The 19,387-nt window shown below is 32.1% G+C and overlaps 1 protein-coding gene and 1 long non-coding RNA gene across 6 annotated transcripts; one reads left to right on the top strand and one right to left on the bottom strand.

The window, feature by feature from the left end:
• The first annotated feature begins 435 nt into the window (after window positions 1-435).
• On the top strand, window positions 436-1,973 carry LOC130612567 (uncharacterized). Of its 2 annotated transcripts, XR_008975493.1 has the most exons (3): window positions 436-1,004; window positions 1,194-1,315; window positions 1,634-1,973. It is a non-coding gene; the product is annotated as an uncharacterized LOC130612567 (long non-coding RNA). The 2 variants fall into 2 exon arrangements; XR_008975492.1 differs by lacking the exon at window positions 436-1,004 and having other exon boundaries at window positions 1,013-1,315.
• Window positions 1,850-19,278, bottom strand: LOC130612557 (cytosolic carboxypeptidase 2-like). Of its 4 annotated transcripts, none has more exons than XM_057433886.1 (24): window positions 18,334-19,278; window positions 17,541-17,631; window positions 17,207-17,280; window positions 17,029-17,099; window positions 16,834-16,916; window positions 16,100-16,185; window positions 15,729-15,859; window positions 15,255-15,387; window positions 14,605-14,726; window positions 14,287-14,404; window positions 13,581-13,718; window positions 13,160-13,270; window positions 12,574-12,743; window positions 12,336-12,495; window positions 11,875-11,976; window positions 10,247-10,372; window positions 9,617-9,823; window positions 8,894-9,359; window positions 5,106-5,266; window positions 4,680-4,797; window positions 3,827-4,014; window positions 2,848-3,077; window positions 2,644-2,674; window positions 1,850-2,431 (listed from the first exon to the last, which is right to left on the bottom strand). In XM_057433886.1, the coding sequence occupies exons 2-24, from the start codon at window positions 17,614-17,616 to the stop codon at window positions 2,267-2,269; spliced, it is 3,267 nt and encodes a 1,088-aa protein (XP_057289869.1). In that variant the 5' UTR covers window positions 17,617-17,631; window positions 18,334-19,278; the 3' UTR covers window positions 1,850-2,266. The 4 variants fall into 4 exon arrangements, 3 of the variants coding, with proteins under 3 accessions (XP_057289869.1, XP_057289868.1, XP_057289870.1); XM_057433885.1 differs by having other exon boundaries at window positions 18,428-19,278; XM_057433887.1 differs by having other exon boundaries at window positions 9,620-9,823; window positions 18,428-19,278.
• Window positions 19,279-19,387: the final 109 nt, after the last annotated feature.

Here is a 19,387-nt window from a genome sequence, read left to right as displayed (position 1 = left end):
GTTAAATAACTTTTATTTAGCTTTTAGAAACTTCAAACAGAATGCAAAAATTCGCTCTGGAACAGAAGTAATTAAATTTTAAGCAGATAGTGGCATTTTAATCAAATTTCAAGCTTCAGATGACGTCACAGAAAATGTGGTGATGCAGGCAAAAATTTATTGCTGCCATTTTGTTCCTTTTATGACGTACTATAAGTGTGCCAGGTTTGATTCAATTTGAACAACCCTATGAAAAGTTATTGAGGGGGGGTGGGCGGATTCCGCCCCCGGTCATAGTATGTTCGAAAAACCCCGGACCGAATAGGGTTAATGCAAGGTTAGTAGGTACAACTTAACTAAAGAATTTTTTTGTTCCTCTCTGTTTCCATTTTTTGTAGAATTTTATATTTTATATTCTAACCTTACTCACGCGTAAAAGCCCAATAGTAAAAATAAACGCCCTTCTTAAATTAACACCCTGTTTGAAACTAGATTCTCAGCCCTAGACGTTATTCATCGAATTTTGATGGACTGGCGTGCTCAGAATTTACTGTATCATATTTACATTTGTTTCTGCAGGCTTCAGGTACACTATGTTATTATCTGAACTCTGCGTAAAATTCGGTTTGCCCGATCGAAATACTCCATATACCTATGAGGACATTGACGTAGTTGTCGCCGTCAAATGGAAAAGAAATAAAAAAAGATTTAGCTCTAATTGAAGACTGGAACTAGCGATGTCGAAAAAGTTGTTTCTCATGCATATTGTAACCATGGAAATAAACATGCCATGAGAATATATGCAGTGCAGATGTTTTTGGCAAATTATTTATGTTAAGTGAATAAAAAAACGAAACGTTGGGAAACTGTGAAGAAACGCGTTGTTTACAAAATATGTGATATTTTCTAACTTTGATAAACAGAGAAGACAACATTTATTTCAAGTTTGCTGCCAAAATATAATAAAAAAAAATCACACGAAAAAAAGAAGCATTTAACATTTTAGATCAAAAGTTAAATTACTGGTATTTTTTTTTAAATTTATAAGCTTTATAATTTTTTGTGTTTGACGTGAAATAAACATAACTAATTAGTGAAGAAAGCTATTGAGAAAACTTAAAAAAAAGGAAATCCACGTTTATTGTTAAAAAAGTAAAATTTATCACAGCAAGATAGTTTTTATGTAATTGAACTTGCAAAAATTTTTCGTGTAGAAAACATAATTGCGTGGCTTGAACTTTTATGAACTGTACTTTTGAAGAAATTGTCAGAATTTATGAAAAAATGGACAAATATAGAGAAAGCAAACAGCTTTGAATTTTTGAACGCTTTTTAGGTAAGTATTTTGAAACTCCGGTTTAAGAATTTGCGTTTTGGAAAACATAAAATCTAATAGTCGTATTTTTTTAAAAAAGAAACCCGTTTATAAAAAACTAGAGGTTGAAGCTTCAAAATACTGGATGTTTAAGACTTTAAAACTTCCAGTACTAAAATTGCCAAAAAATTAAGAATCTGCCAGTACTGACTGGAGCCTTTCACTGGTTTTTCTTCTAAAACAAAATCGTGTATCTTGTCTGTTGTTAACGCTTTAGCACCAGTGACAAACTTTTTGAAGAAAAACAAAATATTGAAACTATATATTTATTTACTTTAGATACACATGAACCGGAGTTGCATTGAACAGGACGATAACTGATCCAAAATCGGATAATATTCAGTTTTGTCATGAACCCGATCAACACTGGGTTACTGAATGTGACGTCATCAAAAAGACGAAAGCCACCGGGCGGTACATCTAGCAAATACACCGCAGAAACTAGCGCTCTAAAACCTCAACCAAAAATAAAAAACAAGAAAAAACCGAGCGAAGGAAAGTGCACAATTTTGTAAATTGTAAAAAAATAACAAATATTGTACAATGTTTAATGTTCATTTAAATAACACTTTTTTGTGAAATAAACACACTTGCACAAACGCTAGAAATAATTTAAAAACTATTGGCTATTATTTAAAACCACGTCGAAGTAACTAACACATGATTTTTACAAGAAACGATTTATAAAAATGAAAATATGATCTTCCCAAGAAAATAGTCAACAAAGCAACAATTAAAATTTTTGTTGCTTATGAAAACAGCGTGTATATTTAATCTTTCGTAGTAGTAGTAGCAGTCATGGAATACAGATGTTTGAAGAAGTTGAGAGTAATTTTGGGGAAGATCGCTTTTGCATGACCAAATATACGGCAGACGATAAGGAGATTTCTAAAAATTATTTAAAAACATCATCTACAAAACTGTTTCTTCTTTCTGCTTCAGAATATTAACATGTCCATCCTCAGTAAATAAATACTGTGGTGTTGACACACGCATGCGCGACGAATCATCGATAACTTGCTTCGAAACAATCGGACTTAAAGTTACTTCCTTAGCTGAAGTATTCTCGTCTCCAACCTGTGAAATTAGATGCCAGAGTGTCAAAAGAACGCATGACGCGTTTTTTTCCTCTGTCTAGGATCATTTAAAGGGGGGGTACCCTGAACGTCAATTAGACGGTAGAAAAAGAAAAGAGAGTAAATCCTTTGGTGTTTAAAAAATTATTTTGAGTTGATTTGTTGTTTACATATTTAGGTCGATTTGTGATTTACTTTAAGTTAGGTACTTACCTTGAGATCGATGTCTGAATGTGTCAGTATCCTACGGTGACAAAACATTTTTTTATCAGATCTGACTAAAAGTTTTTTTCTTAATACAGGCAAATTATGTACACAATCCTTGGTCCTTGTACCCTGACCTTCAATAACAAAAAATAATCTTCACCTAAAAACTTAAAAATATTTGCATCTCTTTTATTTCAAAGTACAACATACCCAGCACCGCCAAGAGATATTAAACGATCTTTCAATGTACTCGATTTTAATGTTTGGTCGGTAACTTTATACGGCGAACACGTGGAGCTGTTATTTGGTGCTGTATTTACATAAGGATCGTTGGAAACATTGGAGAAAAGTTTTTCAGCTTGACTGGCAAATTTGTGTCGGAGTAGTGCACTGTCTGAGCTTCTTGTCTGCAAAGTTAACTCAGATGTTTGTGAGTCAACCTAAAAAAAAACAATAAAAAATGAATGAATGAATGAATTAAAATAAACAGGATCCTTACGCATGTCTAATATTTATTTTATATTTAAATCTAATATTTCCGACTAAACGGGGAAAATTTGTTCCACGAATTTACTATTTATTAGGAAAAATTCGTAATAATTTTTAACGTCGTAAATCACAACCTTTCTCTTTCCCATTCAACCTTTTAATAAAATCTTAGTAACCAAATGGGAAAATTCATCCCGCGAATTTCGTAATATACGGAAATTTATTCCGTCAAGATTCTAGTTTTTAAATCTGACTATCGCGAAAATAAATTTAGCTAACGCGTGTTTCTTTACAGCCGGCGAAACAAATTTAAGTGTACTTTAGAAAAGAAATTTGCAATAAAGCTTTGTCTGTAGATTGTGAACTGCGTCTGTTCCTATTTTTTCACCTATGTCGTTATCGTATTTAGTACCCTGGTAGTTAATGTGCTTTATACGTTTGACTACCTGTTAGTCTGTAGAAAAATTCGCAGGTTCGCCCCTCGTACATATTTCGGTCATCAGATATCCACGCGTTGTATAAAGTCTAAGCATTTCTATTTCGTGAAGCCTCAGCACAAAATAGCGACTCTGCTACTTTTTTAAACGTTCAATGCGTTCAGTTTATGACGTCACGACCTGGTCGCTATTTTCCTGTAGCGACCGGATAAACAGTTTGTAAACCATTTTTTAAACTGGAACACGAAATAAATGACACATACTATGAGCAAGTCACTCTTTTTCTTGAGTTTGGGCAGGTATCTCTTTCGATCGGGTATCTTTATACTTTGAATGCCTGAAGGTGAGAACGCCTTAGTATTTTGATGAGGTGACACGTCACGTTGTAGTGAAAAATTAATTGACGTGGTGCTTAACGTGGTCAGGACTTTCGATTCAGCGTCGAGAGAATCTAAAGAAAAATACAAGCTATTGCATAATTGTGAACTACTTAAAGGCAGAATGGTTCGCGATTTTTGACTATTAAATAACATTTCATGCACGTTGAAACGTGATAAATTTTATGTCTCTCTTTCTGTTTTAAACATGCGAATTACGATGAAAGTATCGACGATTGTAAACATACGAATTACGATGAAAGTATCGACGATTGTAAACATGCGAATTACGATGAAAGTATTGACGATTGTAAACATACGAATTACGATGAAAGTATCGACGATTGTAAACATACGAATTACGATGAAAGTAGCGACGAGTGTAAACATGCGAATTACGATGAAAGTATCGACGAGTGTAAAAAATGTTGTTAAAGAGACGATGTTTTATGAAAATGCAAAAATACATCAAAATTTTGAATTTCTCTGTCCATCTTTTTTTTTAATTTACAAAATTTGATTCTGCACAAATATGATTCTGCAAAATATTAAAAAACGTTATCTTACGCAAACTTTTATGCGCTATATTTGGTTTTTTTTACGTCCGCGAAAGTTTCTGGCCTTAAAGTAGTGACGATTAAAAATAACTGTGTTTTTTTTGTCTTGTCTCACGCGAGATTACGGTACACATATGTATTCGCTTCTGCACTGCTTGATGGGAAAAATATCATCATCTCACCTTTCTCAACAGAGTCGTATGACAGTTTAAATAATCCACTGCCAGTTTCGTTACCATTAATGTTAGCCAACCTTTTTCGCAAATAATTTGCATTGTCTCCTTGGTTTAATGTCTTTCTCTGTCAACAGAAAATAGGACGGTTGTTACAACTTTTTCTTTGTTTTTATCTTATCGGCGCAAATTTCGTAACATTTTCGCACGCTTTTTTTTAATCGTGTTCTGTTAGGGAACACAAGGTGATCTTCAAAGATTTTTTTATATTAGCAACACCAAAATGTGACTTGGGCTTAATATTGCTAACCGCCCTTGATTGCGCAAAACTTAGAGGCGCAAAATTAATCAATGGCGTGTGCTGGTAAGCCGCAAAGCACGTGTTACCTGTTTACAACATGCAGCACATGAACCATAAAAAAATAGTAGGAATACCTCGAGAAGTTGGTTTCGTCTCAAATTTTCGTTGGTCCACACAGAAAACGTTTTACTTATTCTAGGTGCAGCTTTACCAGTTCTGTAATTGTAAGAAGTAATTCTGCGTGCAAGTTCTAATGTGCGATTCACATTTGTTCGTCTTGACGGCATACGAATTTCTACAAAGCAAATATTTGATAAAAGCAAAATAAAGTAGATGACATATTTTTGTTGCTTTCTAATTATTTCTCATGCCAAACTATTGATTACTATTTGTAAGCCTGTAGAATATTCAATGGGAATCCATCGGTCGCTGCTGGCAGCTAGCATTATGGCTCACAGAGAGACAGGTAGACAGACGTAATATATAGACTAGTTGTAAACCCGTTAAAAAACTCAGTCCTTTAAATTCCACGGAAATTCGCCCGTCTCAACAAAGTAAAACCATATCGTATTTACAATTTGACACAGAGACAAAGTACGGGCATTAATCTATATTGTAATACCCGTATACGTCTGTCTGTCACGCAAAATGGTACCGCAAGTTGCGAGACGCAAACGGGTATTAATATAGTAAAGTTTCTGAATGCATTAAAGTCCAGTCCCTTTGATTGACGATATTAACTTTGAGGGTTGTCGTCTTTTGGGCATTGGTAGTTCATTCGGTAGTGTTCACTTCGTATTCATATGGGTTTAAGCCCATATGACAGTTGTTGCTTATTGAACAGACATTTAAAAGGTTTCTGTAACTTAAATGGTATTTTAACACTCTAGAACCGTCTTTGTTGTCCCTCCTAGAAAAAAATGACAGGGTAAATTTATTGGAATTAATGAGGCTAACCACATAAAATATAGATCACTACTTTTTGTTGTCAAATAACAGAATTGAAAGCACTGTTTTTCGTTTGGAAAGTACAAATTGTATTTAAAAATTTGCCCAAGCTTGCCCCCGTACGTATTTCCTTTTAGCCAGGTGAACATGACAAATATCTGATATTAGAGTCATTTAGGCGCTAAATGAAGGGTTGCTCAGCCCATCAGCAAATATAAAACAAAAAATTAGGCAATTTTACTAATCTTTAAATGAAAAGTTCCAACCATACCAACAAAGGTGCTGAAAGTTTCTGAATCTGGTCAAATCATTCCAAAAGTGTTTTTTTTTTATTTCCGCCACGTAAGGCGGAATCTTTAAAATCGCCTTGGAAGATAGAGAGATAGGGACCACCTATAGTCTGGATGCGCGATGTCCAGAATAAAGTATGTTACCCTGGGCCTGGAAATTGTTCAATTTCTTAAGCCAATAGAAATGCGTTATCTGATTTTTTAGCCAATAGGATCTCAGATTGTCAGAACCTGATTTCTCCTGTGATGCTTTGTCTCGAAGTTCTTCGAGTTTCAGGTCCCACAGACCAAAGTTTCTTGCCCAAAACAATCGGTTACCGTTCCTCTTGATAACTTTGAAACTACAAATCAATGTTTTGCAAAACAGGATGTTTGGCCGATGAGACTTCTCAGGTAAAAAAATGCTGTATATTTTAAGCTAGTTAGTTTTAGCTATGTTAAAGCTCTTTTTTAAGCTACGCAATTCCCTGCATGTACGGACTATTGCATATAAAGTTTCACATAAAGAACGTAAAATAAGTGTTGTCTTATATTTAACACGACTATTGTTAAAATGCAACATCAGCAGCAAATCAGAATTACAAACTTTGACAGGCAAATCTACAGTGAATTTTTCTGATAATATTCTTTATGAACTTTATGAAAAGGGCTGTGTACTTTTGTATTAAGATAACAAGTTCTTTATTAATTGCTATTTTGTTTTGTACACAAATATTCAAAAAACATTTTCAAATTTGAATCCTAAATCGAACATTTTTTCTTATATATTTTGGCCTATGGACTGTTACATTGTGTTACAAGCAAAACATTTTGCTCCATAAAAAAACTGACATACGAGCTCAATTTGTATGTAAGTGTGTCGTAACTTACATAAATGGGGTTATGAATAAAAATTCGCCCTGATGTGCACAAAAAATGTGAATGTAGCTTTAAAAAAGCATCAAGTAGACTGTACACATTTACTCTATTATTTAGCTTCCCTGTTATTCAAGTAATCCTGCCTTTTTTGCCATGGATTGTAAAAAATATTTTCAAAATTAGCATACACTATCTGTGGAAAAATGTAGAAATTTTTGTGAAACTTTTTTTTGCAGCACTTTGGGGCAAATCTGCAAAAATGTTCCACAGAAATTTTAGAAATCAGTCAAACATCGGTTCTAACAAATTATTCTGCAAAATTTCCCATTTCAGCTAGCCGCAACAATTACAAAATTTTTTCTTTCTTCATACTTTGATTTCTTTAGGATCTAAGTTATTGGGTTCTATGTTGCTCATTTGTAAATGCCCTAACTTCTGAATACTATGTTAAACAAAATACTGATTTTGCCTCTGCTAAAATAACTGAACTTTAGGCACCCAAAAATTAATACTGCACATTTCGCATATATTCTGCAAATTGAAGCATTTTTGTGTACCACTCATCCACAAAAATAAGTTTCAGGAAAATTTATTGTGCAAATAATTTGTACCCTTGGCAAGTTTAGGCTCTTACAACGATTTTGAATGCATATTGAAATTGAAAAAAAAAGTTATAAAGGTATTGCTTATAGCCTGGAAAAGATTTGAGGTAGGTGTTTATGCTTCTTATGCTACATATTTCCAAACTTTGTTAAAAACTTGCTAAGTTTTGCTAAAAACAATACTACACTCAGGTTTTTTACCCAAAAATAAGGCCACATATCCAGCGTATATATGCTGCATTATAGGAATCCTGCTAAACCCACCTTTATTTGTAGGTTAAAACACTAATCCAGTGGTGAAGTAATAATAGACTAGAGTAAATATGGTATTCTTGGTCACTGTTGAATATAACATTTTAGGGAATATATAGGGCACAGAACAATATCACATTAATGTGCTAAGATTATTTTGAGTTCTTCATATAAGTTTTTTTAGTATTTTTCTTTCTTTTTTTAGGTCAGCTATAATCTAACACAGCCATCATCAGCATTTCAAAAAAAATGTTGACAGAGTAAACTGCAAACATTAATTTGTGAAAAATGAATCACTAAAACTAATGTATATTTATATAATTTATTTTAATCTTATTTTGGTTAATAGTATTTACTTCACATTATATTTCTGGGAAACTAGACGTTTTTTGTTCTTCTATGATTTGACAGAATTTGTATCATGAAATTTTTAGAGCTTTCTAGGTAGATCCTAAACTTTTTTAGAACTATGTGTAAATCTGTTTATTTTTTTTATTTACTCAGATGTAATTAAACCGAAGTATGTATAAATTGCGTTATTTGTCGCCCATATTTAAAACTTTTCAGACCAGGTTACTTTAACGCCTTTTTTTTATACGAGAACAATGTTATAAGAACATGAACATTGGACACAAAAACCCAGACTCAAATCATTGTTTTAACAATTAAAACTACTTAAGTTTAAATATAAAAGACTAGTCGTTAGCCGGTGATCCGCGGAAATTCTACCATCTTTTATATGTCATATTTGCTATTTCGTGGATAAATAATTCGAATCTCCGTAAAACGATTTTTTTCTCTCGCGCAGAAACAGAATAAGGGTATTATTAATATAGAGACGAGCTCTCATACCCCACCCAATACATTTTCTATGCATTTGAGTTTGCTCTACAAAAATTTATAACGCACAAAATTTACTGCGCATTTAAAAAAACTCATGTCTCTTTAAAAGTTAGTAACAACACGACTTACCGAACAGAGAGTAATTTTCGTTGTTCATCTTAGTTGGCTCACTATCACTGGCGTCAAAAGATAAAAAATAGGATGGATTACATCTTTCACATGAAGACGATCCACTACCAAATGGAAAGGACGAAGAAGAGTCGGTTAATGATCCATCGATCAAACCAGCTTGAGAATATGTGTATAGAAGACTATCTAAATATTCGTTTCTATTTCCTACCCTGGATGGAGTTACACATTTCACCGGAGAGTTCGCGGTGTTTTTATTGGTAGAATACAGCAACTTTCCTCTACCGCGCATATCTATCCTTTGATTCTTCTTTTTCTCTGGTTTTGTAGGAGATATTTCTTGTGATGAAGATGCCGCTGGTTCGCTTTTTGTGTCCTTACTAGAAGTAACTCTTTTTCGGCGTTGTTGCTGTTTTCGAGCTTTGTTTCTTTCTTTGCGAGTCTTCAGACGTTTTTTCTTCGAAACCTACAGTAAAAGAGAAGTTGAAAAGTAGTTTCAGAAAATAGAAAATTATAACGTAACAATGTAAACGTTTTTCTTGTTTCTATGAGAAAAAATTTCAACGTAATATAGACATCAGTTGAGTAATTTTACAAGTAAAAAGTTCTTGCCTCTTTTACAATGATAAAAATTACCTTGATTCACTGCGATAAACGCTAGTAAGTGAGACATAAGCCTAAAACTCATGTTGTATAAGAATCCAGCGTATAAAAGTATACAACTACCTCTGGTATTGACGCATGCAAAATCTGCATTGGTAATTCATCCGAAACAGAACTGTCTGAACCTCCAGTTTCAGTTTCAAAGTCTGAAATATAATCCAATTGTTCAAAGTCGATATCATCTACATCAATATCTCCTTTCTCCAGCATTTTTGTCATCATGACATTTCGCATGTGTTTCTCAATCTCTGCTAGCAAGTTGTTGAACTAGAAAATATTATTATTGTAATGCAATTTAAATTTTACTTCAAACCAGTAATTGACTTTGTACTGTTTACCCTATTACCCTCAAATAAGCTCATTCTTCATATAAGCTTGTATATGTATAGGCTCAATAACTTATAGGCAGGAGACAATTGATTTTAGGTGAAGAAATGCTGTTCGAACTCTATCTGTGGCAGACAAAATTTATTTGGTTACTTTAGATAGTAAAATTCCATAAATTACGATGGAGTGCTGATTTCCATTGAATATTTTGCGCGTAAAAAGAATAACAACAGTAAACAGCATTTTTAGCAAAAAGACCCGAGGCCAAGACAGAACTTCCTAAGTTTGACCAGTTCACTAAAATTAAAGCTATAAACAATAGCTAAGAAAAAATATGTGGAATCGTTTCAAAAAAATATCTACCTTGGTTGTGTCTGGATCAAAGAAATCAAGCAAAGTATCACAGAAATGATAACCCATGTCTTCATAATCTTGCACACCGAAGTGATATTCTTTATTAGCAGCTAATGAGCTCCCACAGAACGACGCCTATAATATAATTACAAGCGTACCAGCTTTAAAATATAATTTTCATGTTTTTATGTTATTTTTATTGCGTTTTTATGTAGGACATGCTGACATATTAATGTCAGAATTAATTTCGACTTTAAAGAAAGAATCTTTCGTGAAACAAACATTCACGAAGGCTTACTTTTAAAATCTCCTTAAAGTAGCCCTGAACATAGAACCCACGGGGACACGTGACAATCAGGCGATAGTAACTACTTTAAATTTATTACCATTGCCTTAATTTTTAACGTCTGTGCAATAAGTAATATTTATACAGCAAACAACAACAGATTTCTTGCTGTAAAGACACAAAAAAACACGTTTTTTGCCAAAATATTGCGAGTAACAAAAAGCAAGACTGATGAAACGAGCATATATTTTCAGGCCATAGTAAACTTGGTAATATCACCTGAAGATCTTACCCTGTGTTCCCGTGACCTCAAGAGAAAAAGAAAATGACTTATACACATGTTTTTAGTGTAAGAGATCGTGGAAGGTTAGCCTGTCTTAAAGTTTACGCCAGTATTTACGCTAACTTTGAAAATTTTACAGCAAAACATTTTTTATGTTTTTTTTTAACTTTAGGCCAGTGAATAAGTAAGATTAGGCAACATCACCAATCAAAAAATTCATGATTATCATCTCAGTCAATTTCATGTTGATTTCAATCATTCAAATCGTTCAAGCATAAATCTCTGTTGTTTTAAAGTTAATGACTAAACCTGATTGGCTAACAGTATTTTAAAATGATTGAGCGGGACTTATTTAAACATTTACAAACGCGCTTTTTATCTCTGCACAAAATGATTCGCTTTAAAAAGTTGTGTTAAGTCCACATAAATTATCAACTTAGATATCATCTTTAGTTTCTCCAAAAGACCATCTTGTTTTTCTTAACCTTCTTAAATATGATCCGCTTTTGTATTTTACATGAAGTTGATCAGACTTAAGTAGTTTCTGTTTTTTTAAACTTGATTGCCTACAAATGATGGAGGTGGGAATTTTATTATTATTACTATTATTATCATTCCGAATATTTATACAGCCACTTCAGTGTCGGAAATACTGTCATCAACAGGTCCTGTTTTCTAGATGTATACAATTTTCTTTACATGGCATGGGTTGACCCGTACCTATAGTAAAAGCACTTTCTAAACACGCCCGCGCTATGGACCGAACCATGGTTCTTGTGATTACGTAGTGAACTCCATAACCAATAGGCCACGCGTCACACATCTACAAACACATTTTTTATTAAAACAAAAAGTTGTGTTTAGTCTGCATAAATTAGTTTTGTCTTCTTCTTTCTTAAGCTATATAATAAAACAGATTTTGCATGGCAATTCTTGTTAAATATTAGATGTATCCACTCTCGGCATGACAATATTTCACTCGGCTGTGCATCGTAAAATACTGGGAATGCATTATTTGTTTACTAAACAACAACAACAACCGTGGCCACACGTATGAAGTTAACACACCTCCATAGTGTAACTGTACTTGATACCCATGTTCCACATCACAACACGACCAGTGCCTTCTTTACTCTTCTGAACTCGAAAACGACAATCATTGAATGAAAACTAAAAATACAAATGACAGAAAAAAGCTTCTAATGTGTAACATTAGTATATGGATTATCTTAGGAAAGTCTTTGTTTATCTCCCAAACTGGAACAGATATGGACATGATATTTTTCATGCACGTTTTTTCAAAATGTCTGATTTTCACCTCGACAGTTTAGTTTTTTAGAGGACAAAAGGTAAAGTGAGTAAAAACATAGAGGTATAATGGTGAAAACAATATAAATTGTATTAATTACATTAAAATCAATTTCAGATGAAAATATAAAAATTTTTGGACCAGTAAAGAATCAAAATTTAGCTAAACACTTCTTCATTTTAAAATTACACAAGTTTTAACATAAAAAATAAGTGCCTACCTTCTCAGGGATATTTTTAGACAACATCAAAGGAAATACTCTTGTAGAAAAACATTTGACATTTTCATGTTTTTTATCACATCCGTAAATGAAAATGTTTTTCTTCTTGCTATGTCCATGAAAATCGCAATACATCAAAACCTCTCTCTCTTCCTGCAGCCTACAAATAAAATTCTATAGGTTGGAAGTAACATGTCACAACAGCACTAGCTATACAACTTCTTATAAGAGAATTTACCTTTTAATCAAACATCTAGTGCTCCATACAGAAGGGAAGGAATCTTTCAGAACAGTTTTATAATTACGATTTAAATCACGGCCAGATAACGAACATCTATAGTTACCAACAATGACTCCATCTGGATTCAACATCGGTACCACTTTGAATAGAAACGTCTCTCTTAAAATCTTAAAAAAAGGCCAAGGTAAAATGGCTGTGTAAATTGAATACGTATAAGAAGATATTCGTTGAATAGGTCAATTTAGGTACAAATTAGCAAACTAGTGACCAAAAAAACATATTTATGCAGACTCCAAAAGAGCACCCTAAGAGAACTTATGAGTGTACACATTATTCCACAATTCAACGAATGCATATCATTCCAAGAGATTCATGTAAACAAAAATATCAAATGAAGCTAACAAAACATATTCCACCATAACAATAAAAGAAAAATTAAGAGTTTAGAATCTTGATAAAAAAAAATTGCTAATCCCATTTTTAATATCTATCCGAAATAACCCTTTTAACAGAATTAAATAAAACATATGTCTGTAGTGTATGTAGGGGTATGGGTAACAGAGTTAAATTTGATTGAACAAACCTTTGCATCAGGTTCATCACTAGTGAGGTAATCGAGCAAGCCCTTCATCAACCAACTAGCTATCGTTTCACCTGGATGAATACGTGCAGTGATTACAATAGCTTTCTTTGACTAAACAAAAATTGAGAAACTTGTGCAATAAAACTGAAATTTCTTGCGATTATCATTACGTGGGTCCTTCGTGGCAGAAATCTCTGCAAAAAACAGCCCCTGTAATGTATGATATAGAGAGGGATATACTTATAATCTTAAAAAACAAACACATCAGCTTTTATTAGTAACTTTAGAAATAGTTCTGGAAAATATCGTGTTCCCAAAAGAAAAATGTTGTCAATATTGTGAATATTTACTTTTGATAAAATTTGCTAAGGAATAAAATAAAACAAGTTATTTTAGTCATTAGTGAGTTATTTTAAATTACCTTGGCTTGCTTTGGACATCTTGTCGGTTCCGTGATAGTTAACACATAAACATGATTACCAGCTAAAGTTTGACATAACACTCGTTGTTTACATACTTTACGACGTTGGCTGTCACTACCAAGGTAAGCAAGATACTCCTACAATACACGCAACACAAATACAATGTCAATAACAATCACTGAAGGAACTAAAAAAAATGAAAACATGCCACTATAGATATGCAAATGACTAAATTTTGACCAAGGTATACACTCGAAAGATTTTTCTGACATTTAAAATTTTCTCCATACTTTTTCTTCTTATGTTATGACTGATGAACTAACTGACTTTACAAGAGAGAACAAAAATGCAATATACACGAAGAAAAAAAAGACAAAGGGTGAAACAAATGCAAGCTGAAGCTAAAATTGACATTGAAAAACATTATATTGAAGTGAAAACCATATCCCTTACAGGAACAGGTTTAAAATTCCTGTCATTTTAAATTTTCTTGTCATTTTGCCTATATTTTCAAAATTCCTGACAAGTCCTGACAGAGTGGACATCATATTGACAATTTTATGAAGCTATCAATACTAGAATTTTGTATTCCCAAAACAAAGCAAACTTTTTTTACACTTTTGCCTTGACTTTTCAGATTATCTGAAATCAGTTTGAACATGGTTACACTCACCAGATAAAACATAGAAAGAAACTTAAACATACTTGTAGATCTGAGTAAGTATATGGATAGGAATGTGCAAAATAATAAGTATCGTTTTCATTTGGGAAAGTGCAAGTCCAATGCAGCGAATAGTAACACCTCTCTTTGTTTTCCTCAACTCTGAAACAAAAATATGAAATCTAAAGACATATAATACACTGGCGTGATATTGTTGCAAGCTAAAAATTAGTAATTTTACACGGAATAGTTTAGTTTCTACAAGAGATAAAATAAATCATCCATAAAATTCATGTTTTGAAAAATGTTTCTGAACATTTCTTAGCTTATAACACACTATGAAACAGAGTAGGAAAACTAACTTGATATCATTTTTATAATATTTAATATTCGACCCAACACGTATCCAACCAACACTTTTGTCTCTTGCATCTTTTTCTGAATACATCAAAGGTTTCATTCCTTCGTTGTACAAACTACCTGACTAAAATAAATATCATATTACAATGAATTTCGCTTGGTAAGTGTAACACTGGCTTCTGGTCCAGTTAATAATACATCAAGTACATTGTGCAGATTTAACTTTATTTTACCACCGAGACATTGCACAAGCAATTGTGGATAAAAATATATCGACAAAGTTAGTTTTTTGGCCAGTGTTAAAAATTGACGAATAGCATCAACTGGACAATAGTCTACAAGTTGCAGATGCATAGGCCAGATGAAGTGTTTGAAATAAGGCTAATTATGCTTTATTATATAGTATAGACTTTACAAACATTGCCACATTGCGTATGTCTATATTAGACATAGGAAGGAATTTATTTTGTTGTGAACTACAGGAAATTGACTGCGAGACTTTGGGAATTATCTTCTCTGTCCACAAAATTTCCTTCAAAATTGTACCCCTGCAACTTATACCTTATTTTAAGTCTAAGAGTCACATAACTGTGGATTTAGTGGAATACTAAGAAAAAAATAAACACAGCAAAAAAACAAGTAGACAGTATACTTTCAGGAAATTCATAATAGTAAAGCGATATGTTATATTCGGTCTTGCGTTTTTGATTTGGAAGTAGTACCACTGTGTATGTTTCTTTGTGTACGTATCAAACTTCAACCATAACTGATAGTCATATTCTCCCCTAAAAGAGTAGAAGAAAACATTTGGTAGAATTAAGTCGAACAGTAAGCAATTGTTTGTACAGATATATCACAGATCAATTGTATGAACTCTGAAGCAGTTGATTGGCTCTTTAATCAAAGACTTGAACAGAAAACACTTTTACGCGAAGTCTCTTTACTCATCACGAAGTAAATTGGAAATGAAGTTGTTCCATTATATATCTTATTCCTCGCATGTTCTTATGTGATGGGTTTACCATACCTACCATACACTTGTCTTTAGACTACGTATGTTGTTGTTATAGTATTTACCAAAATACAGAAATTCATTTCCATCACTGACACAGTTCAACATACTCACACTTTTACTGCTCTCATGAGATTTCCACTTTCAAATCTTGATTCGAAAAGTAAGGTTTTATCATTCTCGTTTTGTAGAGTGAAATAAGGTTGAACATTTGAAAGCTTACAATCAGCCTTTGATGACACAAACTGTAAATGAGAAAAACGGAGAGTTAAGTCCTTTTCCCTGCAAGATTCCCTTGCTGATCTCTGGATTGATTCCTCTGGCTTCTTTCATACTTATCACATCACACCTGCCAAAATCTTTATCTGTTTCTTACATAATATTTTTATTAATTTATTATTATTAATATAAATATATACTATCTGATATATACTTTAACAACACCTCTCCTAACACTTCTTTTTTGCTAAGGCTAAAAAACTCACATATTTCACTTCTGGGTCAGGTGAATTATCATATACAACCTTTCCAGAAATATTTGATGATTTATGTGGTGGGTAAATTTCTTTACCTGAACAAAAAATTGAGTCTCATTAATCAAGATGCATTGTAAAATTAAAATACTTGAGGTTTAGTGCTTTTAAGCAAATTTCACAGGCCTAGAAATTTAGAAATGAGGAATTGTCGGGAATGATGAACCTATCGACAGGACTTCTGTGATAACAGTTATTTATACATATGACCCTAGAAATATCCTGTAGAAATTTTCAGTGAAAACAGCAATAATAACAATAATAATAATAATAAAATAATATTGACCATTTTCTTCACTTAATAAATCTTAAAATAAATCTCTGTTTTGGTCAACAACCCGAGAATGTCCATTGACCCAAAAATGAAGGTTTCTAAACAATTTTTACCATTATCTTATTTACCTCGTAAAACCTAATTTGTGTAAACGAGAAACAGTCATTTTGTTTCATAAGCTTGCAAGAGCAGTAACGATGAGTCGGTTTCCTATAATTTACAATTTTCCAGGTCTGTTGTAGCTCTTTCAAAATGTAGCAGGTATACTTAACTTTACTATTTTACTAGTTTGCAAATGTTTTCATAATGGTGAGCTGGTTCCTTATACATATTTCTCTAGGCCTGTTGTCCAAAACATTGAACATAGCAGCTATACTAAGTTTGTAAATGTGATTCACAAATGTTTTCATACCTTTTTTTTGAAGTGGTTCTCCATGTGTTGGGGTATAAAGTATGTGCAAAGGTCTCAATTTTAGAAATTGATATTCAATTGGCCTAAAATGTATTTGCAGATAATAGTTTATTGACAAGCGTTTTTACTTGGTATTAAAAACATTGATTCATTATGACTTTACAAAATATCATAAATATAAGAAAACTTTCCTACCATCTTGGATTCGCTTGAGCAGCAGATTTACAAAGTGCGTATAAATCTCGTGGTTGACGTAAACAGGTAACCTGAAAAAAAAGGGAAGTAAACCAGAAATGGACAAAACATTTAAAGTTGGCAGCTGATTGTTTGTTAATGTTTTCTTTTGAAATGATGAAATATACTTCTTTCATACCATTTTTCCATTTTTTTTCGCAAAGACAAGTTGAGTTGTTCGATAACTTGCTTCAAATAATTTTGGCATCCGATCTGAATAAAACGTACCAGCACCCAATCACAAGAAATGGTTTCAAGGCATCACGAACAACATTATTGTTTGATTTTTTAGATTATAAAAACTTAATAGACAATGAAGCTATCATAACTTCATGGTACATAACTGTTAAATTTACAATAAGATCAACTCTGTTTCAATAATGTAAATATAACTTTATTAACAATTCTTCTTGCAGGTAGGGCAACAACATTCCTAACTTAAAAGAAAATTTAAAAAAATTTAGTTAACATACTAGTGTCAGTGTTGATGGAAGGTCCATACGGGTCAGAACTTTCATCATCTTCTTCATAACCATTTTCTGTATTCATCTTGCCTGTAAAATCCTATTAATATAACATTTTAAACTTATAGACTAAATTTATAGAAAATCCTAATCGAAAGCCTGACATCAGAGGTATCACAACAGCTAACCTGTGAAATATTAGTAAATTAAATGGGTAACTTGACAAATTGACAGGGCTCTTGCTGAAAGGCGGTATAAAGCAGGGGTTACACAATAACATTATAACATATATAGTTTTAATAGAAAATATAAGGAATTGTGGGTAAATAAAAATAAATCCTTAAAAATATTGCCACTTATCTGTTCAGGCATTGTCATTGAATAATATAGATATATCATGTCATGAACAAGCGAGTTTATTTCAGGCTATGTTTTTATAGTTACAGCTGTTATCGATGGGCCCATAGCTGTCAAAACATAGCCTGGAATAACCTTGCTTATGCATAACATGATAATAATTTTATTATTCTAAAATCATAAATTATTCACTTTAATTAGTATATCCAAAATAATTTAGGAGGTAAATATTATTATGGAAGTTATAGGGTGAAAATAATTTTATATCTATTTACTATTGTGTATTTTTGATTTATTACTACAAGGACATATAAATTTTAATAGTAATCATGCAAGAGAAACAATCAACTCCTCCAAACTTTTGACAAGTTAAAACATCAGTAACTGTATTGCATGTTATTCACCTTAATTAAAATTATCAAAACATCCTACATATGTTGCCTACCTGTTAATATATGCATACTCTGTTCAAATGAGGCTGGATAAAATTTTTAAATTTACATTACAAATAACACATAAAAAAATTGTTTTTTACTCACACACAAGACATTTCAAAATAAATTTTTCTACTTAAAAAACCAACATTGTTTTTATTTAATTATTCTAAAAACATTTCAACATTATAGAAGAATTGAGTTTATACTATGTGTTAAGTACATGTTTACCACTATCAACTTTGGCTTTCCCATTGAACTAACTAACAAGAAGAATCTCACAAAAATACTACCAAATTATAAAAGCTATGCAACTAACAAAACAATTAAATTGCTAACAACAAAATTATCATCTACTGCAACTGTTAATATAACAAAGACTTAAGATACTATTAATAAACTTAACTGATATCGCTATAACAACAAATCTATAAGGAGTTGGATTCTTTGAACTTATTATAACATATAAAATTGGTGCATTTAACAATTAAGGAAAATGGATTTTAAGATTTTGAAAATCTGCTGTTTTCTTCCACTTTTGTTGTGGAATCTGTTTTAAATGCATGTAAGTAAATATTTCTTACATATAATTTATTCAACTAGTCTTTAAAAGGTTTTTAATAACAGACCAATATTGTTATACATATAAGCATCACTTAAATAAAAACTGTAACCAGACTTTAACACACTAAGAAAATTGATTCTAAAAGAATCCAATCATCTTTAGCATGGATTCAAACTACAGATTTAAACAATAAAATAAAAATATATGTTGTCAATATTGACATATTGTGCCATTCATAATGTATTTTGCAACAAATATGTAACCTTAAGCTGATGCGTTCAAACTACTAAGTATATAAAAGAAAAATACACAAACTACGCAGAATAAATACAATGAATACTACTACTTCTACAACTTGTCTGTTTTAACAAAACAAACTTTTGCAAGTACTACTACACACTAATCTATGACCATGAAATAATTTAAAGGTGAAAAAATGGCAAACAAGTAGTAAAACTCTAACTATCTAAGAAAATATTAAATTAAAAATCAAATACTCT

The sequence above is a fragment of the Hydractinia symbiolongicarpus genome, chromosome 10 (assembly GCF_029227915.1).
Source record: "Hydractinia symbiolongicarpus strain clone_291-10 chromosome 10, HSymV2.1, whole genome shotgun sequence".
In the NCBI taxonomy this organism is placed as follows: domain Eukaryota; kingdom Metazoa; phylum Cnidaria; class Hydrozoa; order Anthoathecata; family Hydractiniidae; genus Hydractinia; species Hydractinia symbiolongicarpus.
This window is presented reverse-complemented; position numbering and strand designations above follow the sequence as displayed.

What these genes read in the sequence shown, in the direction of transcription:
- LOC130612557 (XM_057433886.1), bottom strand. Translation starts at nt 17,616, where the DNA reads ATGAATACAGAAAATGGTTATGAAGAAGATGATGAAAGTTCTGACCCG. An exon ending in ATACTTACTCAGATCTACAA is followed by an intron (nt 13,719 to 14,286) that starts GTATGTTTAAGT and finishes CGTGTATTGTAG; the next exon opens with GAGTATCTTGCTTACCTTGG. An exon ending in ATGCGTCAATACCAGAGGTA is followed by an intron (nt 9,360 to 9,616) that starts GTTGTATACTTT and finishes CTTTTACTGTAG; the next exon opens with GTTTCGAAGAAAAAACGTCT.